This window comes from Felis catus, chromosome B3 (assembly GCF_018350175.1).
Source record: "Felis catus isolate Fca126 chromosome B3, F.catus_Fca126_mat1.0, whole genome shotgun sequence".
NCBI lineage: Eukaryota > Metazoa > Chordata > Mammalia > Carnivora > Felidae > Felis > Felis catus.
The window spans coordinates 70,075,614-70,099,571 of record NC_058373.1 but is presented as its reverse complement, the minus strand read 5'-3'; the positions used below and the strand labels follow the sequence as shown (position 1 = coordinate 70,099,571).

General features: G+C 37.2%; 1 protein-coding gene across 1 annotated transcript; it reads left to right on the top strand.

Moving 5' to 3' along the window:
* Positions 1–11,894: 11,894 nt before the first annotated feature.
* Positions 11,895–12,939, top strand: LOC101093190 (olfactory receptor 4F21-like). Its single transcript, XM_003987356.2, has one exon. The coding sequence runs from the start codon at positions 11,929–11,931 to the stop codon at positions 12,862–12,864; it is 936 nt and encodes a 311-aa protein (XP_003987405.1). The 5' UTR covers positions 11,895–11,928; the 3' UTR covers positions 12,865–12,939.
* Positions 12,940–23,958: the final 11,019 nt, after the last annotated feature.

The window sequence follows — 23,958 nt, the reverse complement described above, 5'->3', positions numbered from 1 at the left end:
GGATACATGCTTCCCTATGTTTGTTGTAGCATCACTTACGATAGCCAAATTATGGAAGCAGCCCAAGTATTCATCAACAGATGAATAAAAATGACATGGTATATACTCAATGGAATATCATCTTGCCATCTGCAATGACATGGATGGGGTAGAGAATATAATGCTAAGTGAAATAAGTCAGAGAAAGACAAATACTGTGTGATTTCACTCCTATTTGGAATTTAAGAAACAAAACAAATGAGCAAAGGAAAGAGAGAGAGAGAGAGAAACCAAGAAACAGACTCTTGGTTACCAGAGGTGTGGTGGTAGGGGAATGAGTGAAAGAGGGATGGGGATTAAGGAGTGTACTTACCAAGATAAGCACTGTGTCATGTACGGAATTATTGAATCACTATATTGTACACCTGAAACTAATATAACACTGTACGTGAACAATACTGGAAATAAATTTTTGCTAACAAATGTAGACAATCAAATGCATTTAGTAAATCAATAACTATGTACCAGAAACCAGATGCATAGTAATTTAATACAGCAATGAATTCATAGATGGAACAATAGGTATAATTGGCATTATCACCTGATTAAGTTTAACATAATACACTGTTGTTCTTAAAGATACATCAAGACTTCTGCACAGGTAAAATAGCCAAGTTGAAAGAAATTGTGGTAGGAATCAAAACTCTGCATCTTTGAGAAAGTGATGTCAGCAAGATGGTGGAATAGGAAATCTCAGCCCTCATTCCCCTACAGGAGCATTTATTTGACAATAACATACAGACCGAAACACCTTTTTGAGAGGTCTGGAATCCAGTTGTAGGACCTCATGTAAGCAAAACACCAAGGATAGCCACATTAAATTGTGAAAGAAGAGTGATTTCTCTTTGTGTAAGTCCTCCTCCCAAACCAGCGTAGCTCAGTGCCTAGAAAGATCACATCAGCCCTATACTTTTCCCATGGAAGAAAGAGAAAGTGGAACTTACATCCAAGGACCACAGCCTTTTGTGCACTACCTGAGGGGCCAGTTTGTATCTTCCCTTTACAAGTGGTGCTGAACCAGTATAGGTTGTATGCCTGAAGGAAACCAAAAACAGAGGGAGGGAAGGGGCAGATGGCTTGCTACACAAATAAAATGGAGAAAAGGGAGAAATTAATTACACTGTAAGTGTTTTTTAAAATATAAACAAAATTAACAAACTTTTACCTGGACTAACAAAAGAAAGGCCAGTAAAAAAAATCAGAAAGAAAAATGAGATATTAAGACTGTTAACGCAGAAATTTAAAAGATCATAAAAATGGGGCGCCTGGGTGGCGCAGTCGGTTAAGCGTCCGACTTCAGCCAGGTCACGATCTCGCGGACTGTGAGTTCGAGCCCCGTGTCGGGCTCTGGGCTGATGGCTCAGAGCCTGGAGCCTGCTTCCGATTCTGTGTCTCCCTCTCTCTCTGCCCCTCCCCCGTTCATGCTCTCTCTCTCTCTCTCTCTCTCTCTCTCTCTCTCTCTGTCCCAAAAATAAATAAAAGTTGAAAAAAAAATTAAAAAAATAAAAATAAAAAAAAATAAAAGATCATAAAAACTATTATAAATAATCACATGCCAACAGATTGAATATCCTAAAAGAAATGGTTAAATTCCTAGAAACACACAACCTACCAAGACTGAATCAGGAACAGATATCTGAACATACCAGTAATGAGTAAGGAGATTGAATCACTAATCAAAAACTTCACAACAAAGAAAAGTCCACAACCAGATGGCTTCATTGGTGAATCTACCAAACATTCAAAAAGGAATTAACATCAATCCTTCTCAAACGCTTCCAAAAAATTAAATAGAAGGGAACATTTCAAACTCATTTTATGAGGCCACTATTAATATTTAGAAGGCCTTAATATCAAAAATAGACTAAGACATTTAGTTTTATTGTTTCCTTCACTGTGTAGAAGCTTTTTATTTTGATGTTGTTTCAATAGCTTATTTTTGCTTTTGTTTCCCGTGCCTCAGGAGATATATCTAGAAAGAAGTTGCTATGGCTGATGTCAAAGAAGTTACTGTCCATGTTCTCTTACAGGATTTTTATGGTTTCAGGCCTCACATTATGACTACAATAGACAAGTTATGGAAATAGCTTAAGTGTCTGTGGACTGATGAATGGATAAAGAAGAAATGATATATATACATACAATACATTACTCAGCCATAAAAAAGAACGAAATCTTGCCATTTGCAATGACATTGATAGAGTTATTAGAGAGTACTATGCCAAACGAAATAAGTCAGATAAAGACAAATACCATATGATTTCATTCACAAGTGGAATTTAAGAAACAAAACAAACAAGCAAAGGGGAAAAAAAGAGAGACAGGGGTAAACCAAGAAACAGACTCTTAACTATAGAGAACAAACTAATGGTTACCAGAGGGGAGGTGGGTGGGGAAAGGGGTTAAATAGATGATGGGTATTAAGGAGGACAGTTGTGATGAGCACTGGGTGTTGTATGGAGGAGCTGAATCACTATATTGTATACCTGAAACTAATATTACACCATATGTTAACTATCTGGAATTTAAATAAAACGTTTTAAAAAAACAGACACTACAAAAAGGGAAAACCATAGGCCAATATCCTTGATCAATATAGATACAAAAATCCTCAACAAATTACAAGCAAACCCAAATTCAATGGATTAAAATGATCATACACCATGACCAGGTGAAATTTATCCCTGAGATTTAAGGAAGATACAACGTACACAAGTCAATTAATGTGGCACAGAACATTAATAGAATAAAGGATAAAAATCATATGACCATGTCAATATATGAAGAAAAATCATTTAAAAATCCAAACACCATTTCATGATTAAAGCTCTGAACAAACAAGACATGGAAGGGAATTACTTCAATGTAATACAGGCTATCTATAAAAATCACATAATCAATGGAGAAAAAAAAGAAAGATTTTCCTCTAAGATCAGGAACAAGGTGAGGATGCTCACTCACACACTTCTATCCAATACAGTACTGGAAATTCCAGCCAGACCAATTAGACAAGAAAAAGAAATAAAAAGCATGTAAGCCAGAAATATAGAAGTAAAATTATTTGTTTGCAAATGATCTTCCATGTAAAAAACCCTAATGAGTCTTCACACATACACAAAAAAACTATAGAATAAAAAACTGAGTTAAGTTGCAGAATGCAAAATCAAATACAAAAGATCATTGTATGTGTATACATTAACAATAAACATTTGAAAAGAAAATTAAGAAAACAAACCCATTTATAACACCACCAAAAGAATAAAATGCATAAGAATAAATTTAACCAAGGAGGTGAAAGACTTGTGCGTGGAAAACTCCAGAACACAAATGTATAAAATTAAAGTAGATACAACTAAATGAAAAGATAGCTCACATTCATGGATTAGAAGACCTAATGTTATTAAAATGTCATTGTTATCTCCAGTGATCTACAGATACAGTGCAATCCCTAACAAAATTCCAATGGCACTTTTCACCAAAAATAGAAAAAACAATCCTAAAATTCATATGGAATCACAAAAGACCCTGAATATGCAAAACAATCTTGAGAAAAATAAACAATGATGGGAGCACCTGGGTGCCTCAGTCGGGTAAGCATCCGACTTCAGCTCAGGTCATGATCTTATGGCTCCTGAGTTCAAGCCCAGTGTCAGGGCTCTGAGCTGCCAGCACAGAGCCTGGAGCCTGCCTCAGATTCTGTGTTTCCCTCTCTGTCTGCCCCTCCCTTGTTTGCACTCTTCTCTCTCTCAAAAATAAACACTGAAAAAAAAGAAAAGAAAAACAAATTAGAACTATCACAAATCCTGATTTCAAAATACATTGCAAAACTACTGTAGTTTAAAAAAAGTATGGTACTGGCATGAAAACAGACATAGACCAATGCAACAGACTAGAGAGCCCCAAAATAAACCCTCATATTACAGTCATCCGACCTTTGACAAGGATGCCAAGAATACAATGCACAAAGGAGAGTCTCCTCAACAAATGCCATTTGGAAAACTGGATACCCAAACTCCAAAGAATGAAATTGGACCCTTTACCTTACATCACAGAGAAAAATCAACTGAAAATGAAATAAAGATTTATGGTATAAAACTCCTAAAATAAAACCTAAGGGAAATGCTTCATGACATTGCATTTGGCAATGATTTCTTGAACATGACACCATAGACAGGCAACAAAAACAGAATAATACACAAGTGGAGCTACATCAAACATAAAAACTTCTATACAGCAAAACAAACAAGTGAGTGGAAATGCAACCTACAGAATGGGAGAAACTTTTTGGAAACTATACCTCCCATAAGGCTTAACATACATAACTCATATGACTCAATAGCAAAAAACAAACAATCCAATTTTAAAATGGGCAAAGGACATGAATAAATTTTTCAAAAGAAGACATACAGATGGCCAATATATATATTAAGAGGTATTCAACATCACTGATCATCATGGAAATGCAAATCAAAATGACAATGATACCATTCCACATGTTACAGTGGCGGTTATAAAAGAGACAAGAGAAAACAAGTGCTGGTTAAAAACAAAAAAAGTGGAGAAAAAAGAACTCTAGTACACTGTTGGTGGGAATGTAAACTGGTACAGAATTTTAGAAAACAGTACAGAAGTTCTTCAAAATATTACAAATAGAACTACCTTATTATCTAGCAATCTCACTTCTTAGTTTACATCTAAAAGAAATGAAATCAGCATCATTTCATTACAGAGAGATATCTATACTCCTACATTCATTGCAGCATTATTCACAATAGCCAAGATATGGAAATACCCTAATATCTATCTATGGATGAATGATAAAGAAAATGTTTTATATACATAAATGGAATACGATGTAGCCTCAAAAAAAGAAGGAAATCTTGCCATATGCAACATGGATGGACCTAGAAGACATTACGCTAAGTGAAATCAGCCAGTCACCAAAGGAAAAATGCTACATGATCTCACATACCTGAAGTGTCTAAAATAATCACATCATAAAAACAGAGTATAGAATGGTGGTTTCCAGGGACTGGGTAGGGGGGAGGAAATTAAGAGTTGCTATTCAATGGATAACAGTTTCAGTTAAACAAGATGAATGAGTTCTAGAAATCTACTGTACAACAATCTACCCTATAATTAATGATATTGTTTTGGACACTTAAAACTCTATTAGGAAAGAATATAAAGTATTCTCAGATCAAGTATAAAGTATTCTTTCTACAATAGAAAAAAACAACAAAAAAACTCTACATCTTTGAATCCACTGATGGTAGTGCTAATCTCTACAATTCTTTCTAAAATGAAGTATTGTTTTGGTTTCTTATTTTGATATGTTAATTAGGTCTAATTTGGCTCACTTGTCCTTTCTTATCATAACAGCTTTGACTTCATGGCTTAGTTAACCAATATTGGAATTCTGCCAATTTGTTAGTATATCTATGCCAATCTTTACCTCAAACTATAGACATAACTAAAGGGAGGGGAAGGTGGGTGATGGGCATTGAGGAGGGCACCTGTTGGGATGAGCACTGCGTGTTGTATGGAAACCAATTTGACAATAAATTTCATATTAAAAACAAAGAAAAAAAATAATGGATTTAGGAAACCACAGAGCAGACTGTGAGATGGGCACAGACAAAATTTCATTGGCCACCTGACCACCATAAGCCCCTAATTTTTGACTGGTTGTCCACAGTAGCATTTTCATTCTCCAGAAATTAGTGACAGTTCAAAATCAGTGTCTAATAATGCCCAAAATTCTGATTATTTCAGAGTCCTTTGGGAGAAGGATGGGAAAAATATAGTATAAAATAGTGGCTGTGTAGAAAGGTCCTCACTCAAGAGGACACAGTCCTCCCTTCACTCAAGGAGCTTTGGTTTGGTAAATCAGATCCAGTCTAAAGCAAATCTCTAGATGCATGGAACAAATTCCTTGTTGCCTAGGTCTGGGAATGGAAGTAAAGATTAACTACAAATAGTTGCAAGGAGTATTTTGGGGTGATCAAATTATTCTAAAACTTAATTATGATGATGATTATACAACTCTATAAATTTATTTGAAATTACTAAGTAGAACATTTAACTGGATAAATTTTACAGTATACATATTAAACCTCCATAAAGCTGTTAAAAATACCAAGTGAGACTTTCAAATCTAACTTTGTACTACTTTTGGAACTCCCCTGATTTGTTCAAATACCAGTCCATTATTTTTCAAAATCCAAGTTAGAAATCCATTAAGGTATAATGTGGTAGTTTTCTTAAATTTGATAGTGATGCCAAAATGACACTATCAATGGTTCAGATAACTTGCAATAACAATGAATATGTAACAAACCTAAAATTCTATCATTTGGGAAAAAATATTATCAGAGCACAAAATCACAGACCATCATCACATTGAACTGCTCAATTTCCCTGGATCTCTTTTCTGCAAATTGTGATAATTTACCCTTGGGAAAAGCAGTATGCACAGAAGACCTGGTTTCCATTTGAAGTAATTATGGACTCAATCCAGTGCCGCTATCCAGTCCTACTAATTGACTCCCTTCCTAATGGACTGAACTATTTATAAGTTTCTGTCTGAAGAAATGGTGGCGATTCAAAGCGGGTGTTAACTGTCTGTGTGTCTCAATCTCTTGAAGCTCCTGCTGAGTGAAACCTGCACCTGAGCAGGTACATATGAAGCCTGCTCTCTCACTCCCTAGCAACTGGTTACATTTTGTTACCAAACCTTCTTTCCTCTGTATCTCAACGTTCCTTTTGTTCATCTGGTTTTTGAATGATTTTCACTCATACTGTTTTATGTATGTTCTGGTCTCATTTTCTTAAGTTCAATTGTATTATGAGGTGAATTTCTCTTCAAGGAGTCCTTATCAGTTTTAAATTGGTACGTGAAGAGGCTTTAATTTTCCACCCCCTTTTCACTCTGATATCAGATTAATGGAAATAAAACATGATGTTTTTGCTATTTCATTCCAACTGAGCACAATCTGGCAGAGCAAGCTATCTCTATGTTTGGAAAGCATTGAATGATCAAGTCTTAAAGATCATTAAACTTATTTTTTTAATTTATTAAGTACTTATTATATGCCACACCATGCTCTGCTGTTTTCCATGTATTAACTCATTTAATCCTCACAACACTATAAGGTAAGTACTATTATCATCCCTATTTTACAGATGAGGAAATTCAGGGACAGAGAAGTGAAGCAACTCACCCAAGGACACATAGCTCATAAATCAAGGAGATGGAGATTCGAATCCAGGTAGTTTGTCTCCAGAATGTTTGCTATTAGTTACTACATAATATTGCCATTATAAAATTGCCCCTATTTCATTTTTCCTATTTCCCCTCACTAATTTCAAAATTTTCTTTAAAAATTAGAAAAAGCATAAATATTACTTGTAAAAACATAGAAAATAAGAGTCCATATTTAGGAAAAGATAAAATCACTCAAAATCCCACAAACTACAGATATTATAAAGTCTGAATATCTACACATATGCATTTACACTATATTTAGTGTTTTATAATCTTTTTTAACTTAACAAATTATATATTTTTTCAATTTACTTTATCCAAAGTTCTAATTTATGTCATGTGCATCAAAAACTCTTCTGAACATAGATTCAGGTGTATTTAAAAGTTTTCTTCCTTCTTCATGTGCCAAACAGCTTTTCACTGGGGCTTAAAGCATGAAAAGTGTACTGTTCTTTTGAATTACTGAATTTTTCCAAATATCCCAGTGATGTTTTAAGCTTAGTATTATTTCCATAGCATACTTTAATACTTAACTGTATTTTGAGGAAAGTTCCAGACACTCTGTAATGACTATACACATTTTGTTTGGGACAAAAAATAAAGAGGAAGGTTTGTACTTTTTCTTGTTTTACTGTATACGATTGAGGGTCTACTTGGGAATGTGGGGTGTTGAGGTCACTCTGTGAGGACAGTGTCATGACAAGGGAGTTGCAGATCTAAACCGGTTTCCATCCTACCATTTGTATACAGATGTCAATGAGTTCAATCCCCAAAGTCATTTGGTGAAAATCTACTCTCCACCAAAATCTCCCACAGGGGCTTCTAGGCCCCTGATTTGTTTATCATGTCTTCTTGAACTTTCTACCATGAATGTTAGTGAAGACTATTATTTAATAGTGCCTACCTTGTGCGAGAAACTGTGCTAAATATGGGGGTATACAAAGTTGGCTAAAAGCCCTTTTTCTCAAAGAAATTATAGTTGAGAATGAATAACTAACATGCAAAAGAAACTATAATATAGTATATTATAAAGAATGTACAAGATATAACAATAGTTCATACACACTACTCTTCTTAGGTTCTTCAACAGATACTTCTGAGTAGCTGGCATTTAATCTAAGTTTTGAAGGATAAGGAAAAAGGGAAGTAATACTTCTGTCAGATAGTTAAACTCATATAATGTGAAATTCTCACAACATTTTATTTGTTATATTTATGTTATGGACAAATAAATACCATCAGCATCATTGGCTAGCTTGCCCTAGTTTACATAGCCCCTAAGTGGCAGAACCAGAATGGCAACCAAGTCTATCAGGTCTTATAGGCAAGTATGTTTCCACATAGTAATGACCAGGAATAACACAGTTGAAATCATATTCAAGAGCAGAGAAATGTGAAAAAATACAGTAACATGTTCGGTTTATAAAGGGTCTGATGTGATATGCTGTTGAATTTTAGCTTATCCATGATAGAATCAGAAGATGAAATAGAAGAGTAACATGACCATATTTGATCTTTAGATAGACAAATCTGAAAGCAGAATGTAGAACATACTAAACGTAGGTAAGATTGGAGGCAGAGATATCACTCAGAAGACTTTTTGGTCATTAAGTACAAAAAATATACAGACCTGAAATAAAACTGACAGTGGAAATGGAGATGAGGAGACGAAACAGAAATATTCAGAAGGTACAATTTTCCAACTGGCATAGAAGGTGAGAGAGGAGAAAAGGTGCCTCGAAGATCCCTGGATTAAGCATCTGAGAGAATGATCATGATATTTTCTAAGGGATTAAAAAGAGGATAAAATCATGAATTCAGCCCTTTCACATTTTAATTTGAAAGTGCTTGAGGGATGTCCATTTATGTACTACAGTACAGCCTTGGATATGTTATCCTAGAGTCCAGGAATAGCGCTATAGATATAGAAATCTTCCATAAGTGGTGAGTACTTAAAACTACATGTTTGGAATTAAAAAAAATATTTTACAGCTTGAGTCACATCAATACTCAAAGATAAGTGGGGGGAGGGAGTATTTTTTCTCACATTACAAGATATCAGAAGGTAGATCTTTGCAGATGTCAAAGACCATTTAGACTGGATTATTTTTCTATCTGTTCATACTACCGTCCTTAACATGTGGACACCCAGAGCTCATGATTACTGCATCTTTAGTCATCACCTTGATATTGAATTCAGGAATAAAAAGGCTAGACAAAGAGCCTTCTTCACATTAATCTTTATATTTTAATCTGGGAAATAAAACCTTTCACAGAAGGCATTATTCTGTATCTCATCAAGTCTTGGCTACATGCCCCTCTTACACCAATCCATGGCCAAGTCACATAGATTATCATATTTCACCCCAGGGCTAAGATAAGAACCTACCTCCCCTCCCCCCCCCCCCCCGCCCCAAATTGAGAACAGATATGTGTTCTCTTGGCATGAACTAGTGTGGAAAATGCTTTGGGAATGGCAACATATGTAACATCCAATGACAGAAGGAATTTCAAAAACAATGCAAGATCATTAGTATCAAATTTGGACAACAGGTATGTAACAAAGACTGAAAACATTATCATAAGCGACATTTTTATATGTAGACTATTGTGTGCTGAATCCCTGGCAACTTCTCTAAAAGTTTTTTCTGGAGTGCAAGCAAGCTTGTTTTGGCTTGTTCAATAAATAGAATGTATATATTAAAATAAACTTACCGGAGAAGGGTTTTAGAGAGTAGAGGGGAAAAAAAGGAGGATAGCCCACTCCCATCCTTCACGGATTTAATTTTTGAAGGAGAGATACAACGTGTAACACACCAAGGAAAGTAAAAAGTTCAGATGAAAGATGAAAGAAAATGAGTGATGCATCTAGACCCTTGAAGAGGACTACAGTATATTTGGAATGCTGTGCAAACTGGTATAGCCACTCTAGAAAACAGTGTGGAGGTTCCTCAAAAAATTAAAAATAAAATTACCCTATGACCTAGCAATAGCACTGCTAGGAATTTATCCAGAGTATATAGGAGTGCTGATGCATAGGGGGCACATGTACCCCAATGTTTATAGCAGCACTTTCAACAATAGCCAAATTATGGAAAAAGCCTAAATGTCCATCAACTGATGAATAAAGAAGACGTGGTTTATATATACAATGGAAATACTACTTGGCAGTGAGAAAGAATGAAATCATGCCATTTGCAGCAACGTGGATGGAACTGGAAGGTATTATGCTGAGTGAAATAAGTCAGTCAGAGAAGGACAGATATATGTTTTCAATCATATGTGGATCTTGAGAAACTTAACAGAAGTTAAGGGGGGGGAAGGGAAGGGGGAAAAATAGTTACAAATAGAGAGAGAGGGAGGTAAACCATAAGAGACTCCTAAATATAGAGAACAAACTGAGGGTTGATGGGGGGAGAGGGGAAAATGGGTGATGGGCACTGAGGAGGGCACTTGTTGGGATGAGCACTGGGTGTTGTATGTAAGCCAATGTGACAATAAATTATATTAAAAATAAGAAGAATGCATTCTAAAGTCCTAAAGCTCTTGATACGGTCCTGGCTTTGCCACTTCATCCTTCCCAGGCATGGTTTCATTTGTGAAGTGGGGATAATAAAATTGAACTTATCTTTTAGTCATTGAGAGGTTTGAAAGAAATAATGTACTTACCACAATTCCCTAAATATAGGAGACACTCAAATCTGTTATCTGTGATCATTAGACTTATTAATTTTGGTTACATTTATTCCTCTTTGCTCTCAGATATGCCATATTTTATTTTATTTTTAGCTTGTCATTAAGTAATTTGTTTATTAAAAGTGATCATGGACTAATATGATAATCATGCAATAAACCATTAAAATTATTAAGCCTGTGTATCTGAGTTCCATTTAAACTTAAAAAGCCCAATGTAGGGAGCGATGGTATATGTTCAAATACTTTTGTCATGGTCATCTCTATAAGTCTAGTGAAGAAGGGAAATTTTAAGGGGCTAAGAGAAGTTCAGATAAGAGAATAGAGAATTAGTATGAAAGTATTAATGCGGGTGCAACAGAAAAGCTGACATTTATGTGGTGTAAGAACACTTAGAGCAATTGTTAGGAAAATGATCTAGAATTCTTTGAGAAAAAATTTTTTTAAGATTTAGGTATGAGGTGAAAATTAAAGTAACCCCTTTTGGCTCTATCTGCAAAATTTACAGTCACATTTTTCCTCACATATCCCCTTTATTATTTTAATGCTTATTTATTTTTGAGAGGGTGGTGGGGACACAGAATCCGAAGCAGGCTCCAGGCTCTGAGCAGGCAGCACAGGACTCTAAGCTGGCAGCACAGAGCCTGATGTTCGAGCACAGAGCTTAAACCCATGATCTGCGAGATCATGACCTGAGCTAAAGTCAGATGCTTAACCCACGGAGCCACCCAGGTGACCCCACATATCCCCTCTCCATAATAAATTTGCTGTTAACTTTCTTTCTTCCAAATTCATTTTCCTTCTCTCAGTGAATTATATCTAATCTAATTAGCAAGGCAAATAGGGAATCTATCTTTCTGCCCATGATGCTTACTGTTTTTAATTTTTATCCTCAGGTCACTTGAAAATCAGCTCTCCTGTCCCCGTCAATGGGTGGACTAAATGACTCTGTGGTCACTGAAATTGTGTTACTGGCCCTTTCTTGCTCTTGGGAGAAAAAACTTTTTCTTATTTTGATATGTTCTTTGCTGTATTTAGGGGTCATCTTGGGAAACCTTTTTATTTTGTTTTTGGTAATTTTTGATTCGCACCTACATTCTCCCATGTACTTCCTGCTGGCCAACCTGTCCCTCATTGATGTGGGTCTTTCCTCTACTACAGTTCCAAAGATAATCACAGACCTCTTAAATGAATACAAAATAATTTCTTTCCAAAGTTGTATGACACAGATATGCTTCATCCACATCATAGGAGGAGTGGAGATGGTGTTACTCATAGCCATGGCATTTGACAGGTGCACAGCAATCTGTAAGCCTCTTCACTACCTAAACATCATGAACCCTAAAATATGTGTTTCATTTGTAATCACTGGATGGGTAACTGGGGTGATCCATGCTATGTCTCAGTTTTTATTTGTTATAAACTTGCCTTTTTGTGGTCCTAATAAAGTGGACAGCTTTTACTGTGACTTTCCTAAGATCATAAAACTTGCATGCACAGATGCGGCCAAGTTTGAGTTTATCGTTACTGCCAACAGTGGCTTCATGAGCATGGGCACCTTCTTCCTGCTAATCCTTTCCTATTCATTCATTTTGATCACTGTCTGGAAACGTTCTTCAGGAGAATTATCCAAGGCATTTGTTACTTTGTCAGCTCACATCACTGTGGTGTTTTTGTTTTTCACTCCATGCATGTTTCTGTATGTCTGGCCTTCTCCCCCACCTTCAATTGATAAAAATCTGTTCGTTGTAGACTTCGCTATTACCCCTGTCTTGAATCCTGTTATCTATACACTAAGGAACAAAGACATAAGGTTATCTATAAAAAGACTGCACAAAAGGATATCTAACTCCAAATTTTGTTGACTACAACTTTTTCAGGGAGCTCTAAAACTAAACACCCCACTGCACGCTGAACCATCCCTATATAAGCACCTCAAATTTAACATATCCTGCACAAACTTATCATCTGCCACTACTACTGCTACTAATTCATCTGTGAAGCATAAGACCATTACCAAAACTATCATGAAGTTGTAAATTCATCGTACAAAGAATTGATATTCTAACAGAGAATAGCATAATCTGACAACATTTTAATTTTGAATTTTTGGTTATTTTGCCAATAAAAATGTAATAACACTGTTTCTGCTATTCATAAGCTTTAAAAATAACTTGTAAATTTGTTATTATGAATGGATGAATGTCCATCACATTAAATTGCTGTGTGTGTGCTGTATGTATGTGTGTGTGTATGGCCCAATGGCTTTTCTTATTCTTTAAAAGAAGACACAGAGACAAATTCAAGGCCCAGAGTTTATTTGGATGGGGCACCAGGAACACATTTTTTTCAGAAGTGGAGACATGGGACAGGAAAAACACAGATGCCAACAGAGGGTATATTAATGGGTATTCTACTATGTGGACATTGGGGTTCAATTCTGCTATGGCTTTCTAGGAGAATGTACATATTCTATAATATACAATTGTTTCACTTAAGAGACTAAGAAGCTGTATTTCTGTGTTGGGGTAGTTCTGAGGCAATGACCCCATGGCAGTTCCAGGCTTCCCCACGTAGTAGGTTGAGTAGTTCTGATAACCAAAGAAAAGTACTCAGGCAGAAAATTTTTGCAGCTCATGGTATAAAACAATCTTGCATTCTTTTTTTTTTCTTAATGTTTTTATTTATTTTTGAGACAGAGAGAGACAGAGCATGAGCAGGGAAGGGGCAGAGAGAGAGGTAGACACAGAATCGGAAGCAGGCTCCAGGCTCTGAGCCAACAGCACAGAGCCCGATGCAGGGCTCGAACTCACAGACTGTGAGATCATGACCTGAGCCGAAGTCGGACGCTCAACGACTGAGCCACCCAGGTGCCCCATATTCTTAGGAATATTAAGTGCAGAGGGATATGTGTGTGGCATCAAAAGCATCACAAACACTCCACATCTTCCCATGCTTAGAGGCATTCACATTCCATGTAAAATCACTCCATCATTGATTGTTCAAATGCAGGAGTGTTAATGAAACAAGTGTTAATGGGTTCCATCACTGCACATTTCCAGGAAGATAATCGCTATCTTCTTTCTCCCTAATCCATTCTAGATTTCCCTCACATTTTTTCTGTACTTCTGCTGATCTAGATCACTTGTCCAGATCCACACTTCCTACCTATGAAGGCTAAATCCATGATTACCGTGCTTTTGTCAGGCTGTAATTACTGCAACTGCTCATTTAGAGTTATCACCACATATAGCAGACATTCTACTTCTTGGTGATAATGAAGGTTAATTATATCTGGCATGGTAGTAACTGTTTTTTGTCTGCTGATCTATAAACACAAGGAAACCAAAATGACCAGGGAGCTACTAAAATTTTAGCTTTATTAAAATGCTTACTCTGTCCCCAGAAGAAACATACACCACCCCAGCAGAGGTTAAAGTTGTAGGTACAGAAAGCTCAAATTCTCCAAGGAAGTGATGGTGAATTGAGCAACTCTCACTGACTACCTTGGGTTTCCAGATGTCTGCATTTTGGAATACAATACCTTATAATGCCCATTGGTTCAAGTATGTACCATAAGTTAAAGCACAAAGTATTATCCCCAAGCACACTTACTCGCACCTTTACTTGCATTTTTAAAAAGCTGTTCCCATGTTCTATTAGTCTGACAGCTTTTGCATAATGTCATCTATTGCCATATCAGTGGATCACTTGGTTGTGTGCTCACTGTTGTTCTTTCTTGGTTGTAAAGATACTTCTTTGTCCAAAGCAAGGTTGTGAAAGACATTAGACATTCTGTGTGTCTTTGGATCGCTTAATGGCCAAGGTACTGCTGTAAGGATAGTCAAAACCATACTTGGAAAACATGGGTTTTTTTTAATTTTTTAAGGCATATTTATTTTTGAGAGAGAGAGACAGAGTGCAAGCAGTGGAGGAGTACACAGAGAGAGAAATAGGAAGACCCAGAATCCAAAGCAGGCTCCAGGCCCAGAGCTTTCAGCACAGAGCCTGATGCAAGGCTCAAACTAACAGACCACAAGATCATGACCTGAGCCAAAGTTGGACGCTCGACCAACTGAGTCACCCAGGTGCCCCGGAAAAGATGTTTATCCCAATAAGAACTATCTGCTGTTCTTACAGCATGAAAAGAACCTAATGTGAACAACTAGCCATCAAGTTTCTGGCTAAAAGCACCAACTGATGAAACCACATCAAGGGTTTAGCATCCGTCTGTACTTCTGAAATGAATAAACATTCAATAGTGGCTGTCACTATAACTGCCTAACTGAGAAAAGACCATACTCAAAGAACCCATGGAAAGACTTCACAATTAGACTTCAGATGAGATTTAATTTTTATCCTATAATAAAGGAGGATTCTCAAAACAGAGGTGAATAAATCCACATAATCACAAAAATTAAGAATTTGAACAAAAAGTTACATTCTTCATATAAAAAAAATCAGATACATACTCTTCAAAATAAATAAATTGGATAAAATTATTTAAAAATAATATTATAAAGCACGTTTTAATAGTGTGATATTTATATAATTGTGGCATAAAATTTGGAATTTTAGGCAAGGCAAAACAAATAGAAAACATGAAAAAGGAAAAGACTATATTTTACTACACTACATTTAAATTTATAAAAAACAAATATAAAGGCTTCTGGTTCCTAGTTCTGCATATAAGAAGCCTGGACATGATTCCATCCTAACAACAAATAGAAGGTAGAAAAAAGTGAAAAATCAACAATTCTTGAATTCAAAAAGCAACGGGAGGACACAGAGCAAACTACTGTCTCCAAAATTAGAGACACAGACAAATACAGGTTTTATGGCTTTTTAGAGCAGACACAAACAACCAGAAACTGCTGTGGGAATGAGAGCTGGGTAGCGAATGTAAGCCATAATTGATGAATTTCTGGAGTCTCAGTACAAGCGATTTTGAAAGTTAAAACCTATCCAGGGGAAACCAGCCATAGGGGGTCCCAAAAATATTGTGAGGTTTACTTGAAACAGCTTGATCAGATTCCCTAGTAAATATCTGAGAAAAATCCCCTCAGGTTTCTGGCAGAGGAAGAGGAAAAGGAAATATTTTGAAATACACCACAATACTCTTTTCTTAAGAAACCCTGCCCTCGGGAAACTAGCAAACCAGAATCCAAACTACTGAGGTATTTATAAGAGCCTAACTGACCTGGAGAAGGCAAATACCCAACTCCAACCCATGCTTGCCATTCTGTCCCTTGTAAGGATTGAAAAAACAAAAACAAAAACAAAGACAAAAACAAAAACAAAACAAAAAAAACCCAGAAACACCTGTGGAGTTCACAGTCCAGAGGCATAGGCTCATTAAAAGCCTAAGCCCTAATCATCAGACTACATAGTGCTTTTCCTCCACCCACACTCCACCACATTAACTAAGGCCAATTTACAACAGTTCCTTTGCCCAGTACCTCATGTCAGCATCAAGAAAAAATTACAAGTCATACTAAGAGGCAAAAAAAAAAGAAAAAAGAAAAAAGAAAACAAGAGACAAAAACTAGCTTCAGAGCTAGATACAGCAGGGAAGTTGGAATTCTCAGACAAGAAACTTAAGATAACTGATTAATATGCTAAGGGCTCCAATGGATAGATGGCATGTGAGAACAGATGGCCAATATAAGCAAAGGGACGGAAATCCTCAGAACAAAAAAGAAATGCTAGAGATCAAAAACAATGCAACAGACATGAAAAGTGACCTTGATGGGCTCATCAGTAGGTGGGACACAGGTGAGGAAACAATCTCTGAACTAGATCATATATCAATAGGATCTTTGAAAACTAAAGACAAAGGGAACAAAGAATTTAAAAACAAACAGACTAAGGACTGTCGGATAACTAAAAAAGGTGTGATTTATGCATAATGGGAATCTCAGAAAGAGAAAAGCTCAGTGGGGACTCTCTGCCCCTCCCCAACTTGCTTAAACTCTCTCTCTCTCTCTCTCTCTCTCTCTCTCTCAAAACAAATAAACTTAAAAAAAATCCATGATAGAAGTCACAGGGAAAAAAAACAACTTTATGTATAAAAAAACAAACTGAAGAACCATATCCAACTTCTCCTCAGATACCACGCGAGCAAGAAGAGAATAGAGTGAAATATTTAATATATTGAGGGGAAAAACCCTAGAATTCTATACCTCTCAAAATTATCCTTCAAAAGTAAAGAACAGAGACTTTCTCAGACAAGTAAAAATTGAGGGAATTTGCACCTAGACCTGCGTTGAAAAAACTATTAAAAGAAATTCATTTGATAGAAGGAAAATAATATAGGTCAGAAATTCCCATCTACACAAAGAAAGGAAAACCATAGAAAATGGGATAAGTGAAAATAAAATAAAAACTTATTTTCCTTATACTTAATTGATCTTACAGATAACTGTTTAAATAATAGCAACAATGTACTCAATTATATATGCCTAGGTTTATATATTATATATATGTGTATATATTTACATATATATGTTAATGCATGCTTACATGTAGGTGTAAGCATTTGCAAAATCCAACATCAATTTATGGTAATAACTCTAGGTTAAATTGGAACAGGGGGGGGGCGCCTGGGTGGCTCAGTCGGTTGAGCATCCAACTTCAGCTCAGGTCATGATCTCGCGGTTCGTGAGTTCAATCCCCGTGTCGGGCTCTGTGCTGACAGCTCAGAGCCTGGAGCCTGTTTCAGATTCTGTGTCTCCCTCTCTCTCTCTGACCCTCTCCCGTTCAAGCTCTGTCTCTCACTGTCTCAAAAATAAATAAACATTAAAAAAAATAATAATAAAGAAGATGGAGGCGTAGGAGGACGCTGGGCTTACCGTGCATCCTGCTGATCACTTAGATTCCAACTCACCTCCCTAAATAACCCAGAAAACCACCAGAAGACTAGCAGAACGGAGTCTCCAGAGCCAAGCACAGACAAGAGGCCCAAGGAAGAGGGTAGGAAGGGCAGAGACGCAGTGCACATTCCAGACTGGCGGGAGGGAGCCTGGGCGAAGGGGCGGCCCACCAATGCCATCTCCCTCGCCATCCCCCAGGCAAAATCCCAAGGGGAAGCAGTTCCTGCCAGGGAACTTGCTTGCTCCATGCAAACACCCAACGCTGTGCTTCTGCGGATCCATCCCTCCGGCGGGTCTAACTCCCTCCTGGTGCCAAAGGGCCCCTCCTGAAGTGGATCACCAGAGGAGAAGTGAGCTAAGCCTGCCCCTCCTGCCCCTGTGCACCTTGCCTACCACCCCAGCTAAGCCAGATCCCCAGCACCACAAGCCTGGCAGTGTGCAAGTAGCCCAGACGGGCCACACCACCCCACAGTGAATCCCGCCCCCGAGAGGACGGGAAGAGAAGGCACACACCAGTCTGACTGTGGCCCCAGCAGTGGGCTGGGGGCAGAAATCAGGTCTGATTGCAGCCCCGCCCACCAGCTCCAATTATACACCACAGCACAGGGGAAGTTCCCTGCAGGTCCCCACCACTCCAGGGACTATCCAAAATGACCAAATGTAAGAATTCTCCTCAAAAGAATCTCCAGGAAATAACAACAGCTAATGAACTGATCAAAAAGGATTTAAATAATATAACAGAAAGTGAATTTAAAATAACAGTCATAAAATTAATCGCTGGGCTTGAAAACAGTATACAGGACAGCAGAGAATCTCTTGCTACAGAGATCAAGGGACTAAGCAATAGTCAGGAGGAGCTGAAAAATGCTTTAAACAAGATGCAAAATAAAATGGAAATGACCACAGCTCGGATTGAAGAGGCAGAGGAGAGAATAGGTGAATTAGAAGATAAAATTATGGAAAAAGAGGAAGCTGAGAAAAAGAGAGAGAAAAAAATCCAGGAGTATGAGGGGAAAATTAGAGAACTAAGTGATACACTAAAAAGAAATAACATACGCATAATTGGTATCCCAGAGGAGGAAGAGAGAGGGAAAGGTGCTGAAGGGGTACTTGAAGAAATAATAGCTGAGAACTTCCCCGAACTGGGGAAGGAAAAAGGCATTGAAATCCAAGAGGCACAGAGAACTCCCTTCAGACGTAACTTGAATCGATCTTCTGCACGACATATCATAGTGAAACTGGCAAAATACAAGGATAAAGAGAAAATTCTGACAGCAGCTAGGGATAAACAGTCTCTAACATATAAAGGGAGACCTATAAGACTCATGACTGATCTCTCTTTTGAAATTTGGCAGGCCAGAAAGGATTGGCACGAGATCTTCAATGTGTTGAACACAAAAATTTGCAGCTGAGAATCCTTTATCCAGCAAGTCTGTCATTTAGAATACAAGGAGAGATAAAGGTCTTTCCAAATAAACAAAATCTGAAGGAATTTGTCACCACTAAACCAGCCCTACAAGAGATCCTAAGGGGGATCCGGTGAGACAAAGTACTAGACACATCGCTACAAGCATAAAACATACAGACATCACAATGACTCTAAACCCGTATCTTTCTATAATAACACTGAATGTAAACGGATTAAATGCGCCAACCAAAAGACATAGGGTATCAGAATGGATAAAAAACCAAGACCCATTTATTTGCTGTCTACAAGAGACTCATTTTAGATCTGAGGACACCTTTAGATTGAGAGTGAGGGGATGGAGAACTATTTATCATGGTACTGGAAGCCAAAAGAAAGCTGGAGTAGCCATACTTATATCAGACAAACTAGACTTTAAATTAAAGGCTGTAACAAGAGATGAAGAAGGGCATTATATAATAATTACAGGGTCTATCCATCAGGAATAGCTAACAATTATAAATGTCTATGCACCGAATACAGAAGCCCCCAAATATATAAAACAATTACTCATAAACATAAGCAACCTTATTGATAAGAATGTGGTAATTGCAGGGAACTTTAACACTCTACTTACAGAAATGGACAGATCATCTAGACACACGGTCAATAAAGAAACAAGGACCCTGAATGATCCATTGGATCAGATGGACTTGACAGATGTATTTAGAACTCTGCATCCCAAAGCAACAGAATATACTTTCTCCTCGAGTGCACACGGAACATTCTCCAAGATAGATCATATACTGGGTCACAAAACAGCCCTTCATAAGTATAAAAAAATTGAAATTATACCATGCATACTTTCAGACCACAATGCTATGAAGCTTGAAATCAACCACAGGAAAAAGTCTGGAAAACCTCCAAAAGGATGGAGGTTAAAGAACACCCTACTAACGAATGAGTGGGTCAACCAGGCAGTTAGAGAAGAAATTAAAAAATATATGGAAACAAACAAAAATGAAAATACAACAATCCAAAAGATTTGGGATGCAGCGAAGGCAGTCCTGAGAGGAAAATATATTGTAATCCAGGCCTATCTCAAGAAACAAGAAAAATCCCAAATACAAAATCTAACAGCACACCTAAAGGAACTAGAAGCAGAACAGCAAAGGCAGCCTAAACCCAGCAGAAGAAGAGAAATAATAAAGATCAGAACAGAAATAAACAATATAGAATCTAAAAAAACTGTAGAGCAGATCAACGAAACCAAGAGTTTTTTGAAAAAAAAATTATTTTTATTTTGAAAAAATAAACAAAATTGACAAACCTCTAGCCAGGATTCTCAAAAAGAAAAGGGAGATGACCCAAATAGATAAAATCATTAATGAAAATGGAATTATTACAACAAATCCCTCGGAGATAAAACAATTATCAGGGAATACTGTGAAAAATTATATGCCAACAAATTGGACAACCTGGAACAAATGGACAAATTCCTAAACACCCACATACTTCCAAAACTCAATCAGGAGGAAATAGAAAGCTTGAACAGACCCATAACCAATGAAGAAAGTGAATCAGTTATCAAAAATCTCCCAACAAATAAGAGTCCAGGACCAGATGGCTTCCCAGGGGAGTTCTACCAGACGTTTAAACCATAGATAATACCTATCCTTCTCAAGCTATTCCAAAAAAATAGAAAGGGAAGGAAACTTCCAGACTCATTCTATGAAGCCAGTATTACTTTGATTCCTAAACCAGACAGAGACGCAGCAAAAAAAGAGAAGTACAGGCCAATATCCTTGATGAATATGGATGCAAAAATTCTCTAGAAGATACTAGCAAATCGAATTCAACAACATATAAAGAGAATTATTCACCATGATCAAGTGGGATTCATTCCTGGAATGCAGGGCTGGTTCAACATTCGCAAATCAATCAACGTGACACATGACATTAATAAAAGAAAAGAGAAGAACCATATGATCCTGTCAATCGATGCAGAAAAGGCCTTTGACAAAATTCAGCACCCTTTCTTAATAAAAACCCTTGAGAAAGTCGGGATAGAAGGAACATACTTAAAGATCATAAAAGCCATTTATGAAAAGCCCACAGCTAACATCATCCTCAATGGGGAAAAACTGAGAGCTTTTTCCTTGAGATCAGGAACACGACAGGGATGGCCACTCTCACCCCTGTTGTTTAACATAGTATTGGAAGTTCTAGCATCAGCAATCAGACAACAAAAGGAAATCAAAGGCATCAAAATTGGCAAAGATGAAGTTAAGCTTTTGCTTTTTGCAGATGACATGATACTATACATGGAAAATCCGATAGACTCCACCAAAAGTCTGCTAGAACTGATACAGGAATTCAGCAAAGTTGGAGGATACAAAATCAATGTACAGAAATCAGATACATTCTTATACACTAACAGTGAAGCAACAGAAAGACAAATAAAGAAACTGATCCCATTCACAATTGCACCAAGAAGCATAAAATACCTAGGAATAAATCTAACCAAAGATGTAAAAGATTTGTATGCTGAAAACTATAGAAAGCTCATGAAGGAAATTGAAGAAGATTAAAGAAATGGAAAGACATTCCCTGCTCATGGATTGGAAGAATAAATATGGTCAAAATGTCAATACTACCCAAAGCTATCTACGCATTCAATGAAATCCCAATCAAAATTGCACCAGTATTCTTCTCAAAACTAGAACAAGCAATCCTAAATTTCATATGGAACCACAAAAGGCCCCGAATAGCCAAAGGAATTTTGAAGAAGAAGACCAAAGCAGGAGGCATCACAATCCCAGACTTTAGCCTCTACTACAAAGCTGTCATCATCAAGACAGCATGGTATTGGCACAAAAACAGACACATAGACCAATGGAAGAGAATAGAAACCCCAGAACTAGACCCACAAACGTTTGGCCAACTACTCTTTGACAAAGCAGGAAAGAATATCCAATAGAAAAAAGACAGTCTCTTTAACAAATGGTGCCGGGAGAACTGGACAGCAACATGCAGAAGGTTGAAACTAGACCACTTTCTCACACCATTCACAAAAAGAAACTCAAAATGGATAAAAGACCTGAATGTGAGACAGGAAACCATCAAAACCTTAGAGGAGAAAGCAGGAAAAGACCTCTCTGACCTCAGCCGTAGCAATCTCTTACTCGACACATCCCCAAAGGCAAGGGAATTAAAAGCAAAAATGAACTAGTGGGACCTTATGAAGATAAAAAGCTTCTGCACAGCAAAGGAAACAATCAACAAAACTAAAAGGCAACCAATGGAATGGGAAAAGATATTTGCAAATGACATATCAGACAAAGGGCTAGTATCCCAAATTTATAAAGAGCTCACCAAACTCCACATCCAAAAAACAAATAACCCAGTAAAGAAATGGGCAGAAAACATGAATAGACACTTCTCTAAAGAAGACATCCGGATGGCCAACAGGCACATGAAAAGATGCTCAACGTCGCTCCTTATGAGGGAAATACAAATCAAAACCACACTCAGATAACACCTCACGCCAGTCAGAGTGGCCAAAATGAACAAATCAGGACACTATAGATGCTGGAGAGGATGTGGAGAAACAGGAACCCTCTTGCACTGTTGGTGGGAATGCAAATTGGTGCGGCCGCTCTGGAAAACAGGGTGGAGGTTCCTCAGAAAATTAAAAATAGACCTACCCTATGACCCAGCAGTAGCACTGCTAGGAATTTACCCAAGGGATACAGGAGTACTGATGCATAGGGGCACTTGTACCCCAATGTTTATAGCAGCACTCTCAACAATAGCCAAATTGTGGAAAGAGCCTAAATGTCCATCAACTGATGAATGGATAAAGAAATTGTGGTTTATGTACACAATGGAGTACTACGTGGCAATGAGAAAGAATGAACTCTGGTCCTTTGTAGCAACGTGGATGAACTGGAGAGTGTGATGCTAAGTGAAATAAGCCATACAGAGAAAGGCAGATACCATATGTTTTCACTCTTATGTGGATCCTGAGAAACTTAACAGAAACCCATGGGGGAGGGGAAGGAAAAAAAAAAAGAGGTTAGAGTGGGAGAGAGCCAAAGCATAAGAGACTGTTAAAAACTGAGAACAAACTGAGGGTTGATGGGGGGTGGGAGGGAGAGGAGGGTGGGTGATGGGTATTGAGGAGGGCACCTTTTGGGATGAGCACTGGATGTTGTATGGAAACCAATTTGACAATAAATTTCATATATTGAAAAAAAATAATAAAAATAAATTGGAACCGAGGGAAATTTTTGCAACATGATATAGGTTATACACATGCACACACACACACACACACACACACACACACAAAATAAATAAAATTAAAAAACCTACAGCTAACATCATACTTGCTAGTGAGAAACTCAAGTCTTTCCCACTTATATACTGGGCAAGAATAACCCATCTTACCACTCCTACATTGTACTTACCTTACCACATTGCACTAGAAGACCTTGTTAATGAAATCCGACAAAAAAAAACAAAAGAAGTGTATACAGATTTAGAGGAAAGATATAAAATTGTCCTTGTTTGCAGATGACCTAACAGTTTATATATTTAAAAAAATCTTAATCAACAACAACAAAAACTCTGCTAAATGAATAAGCAATTACTGAAGATTTCAAGAATGACATGGAGGG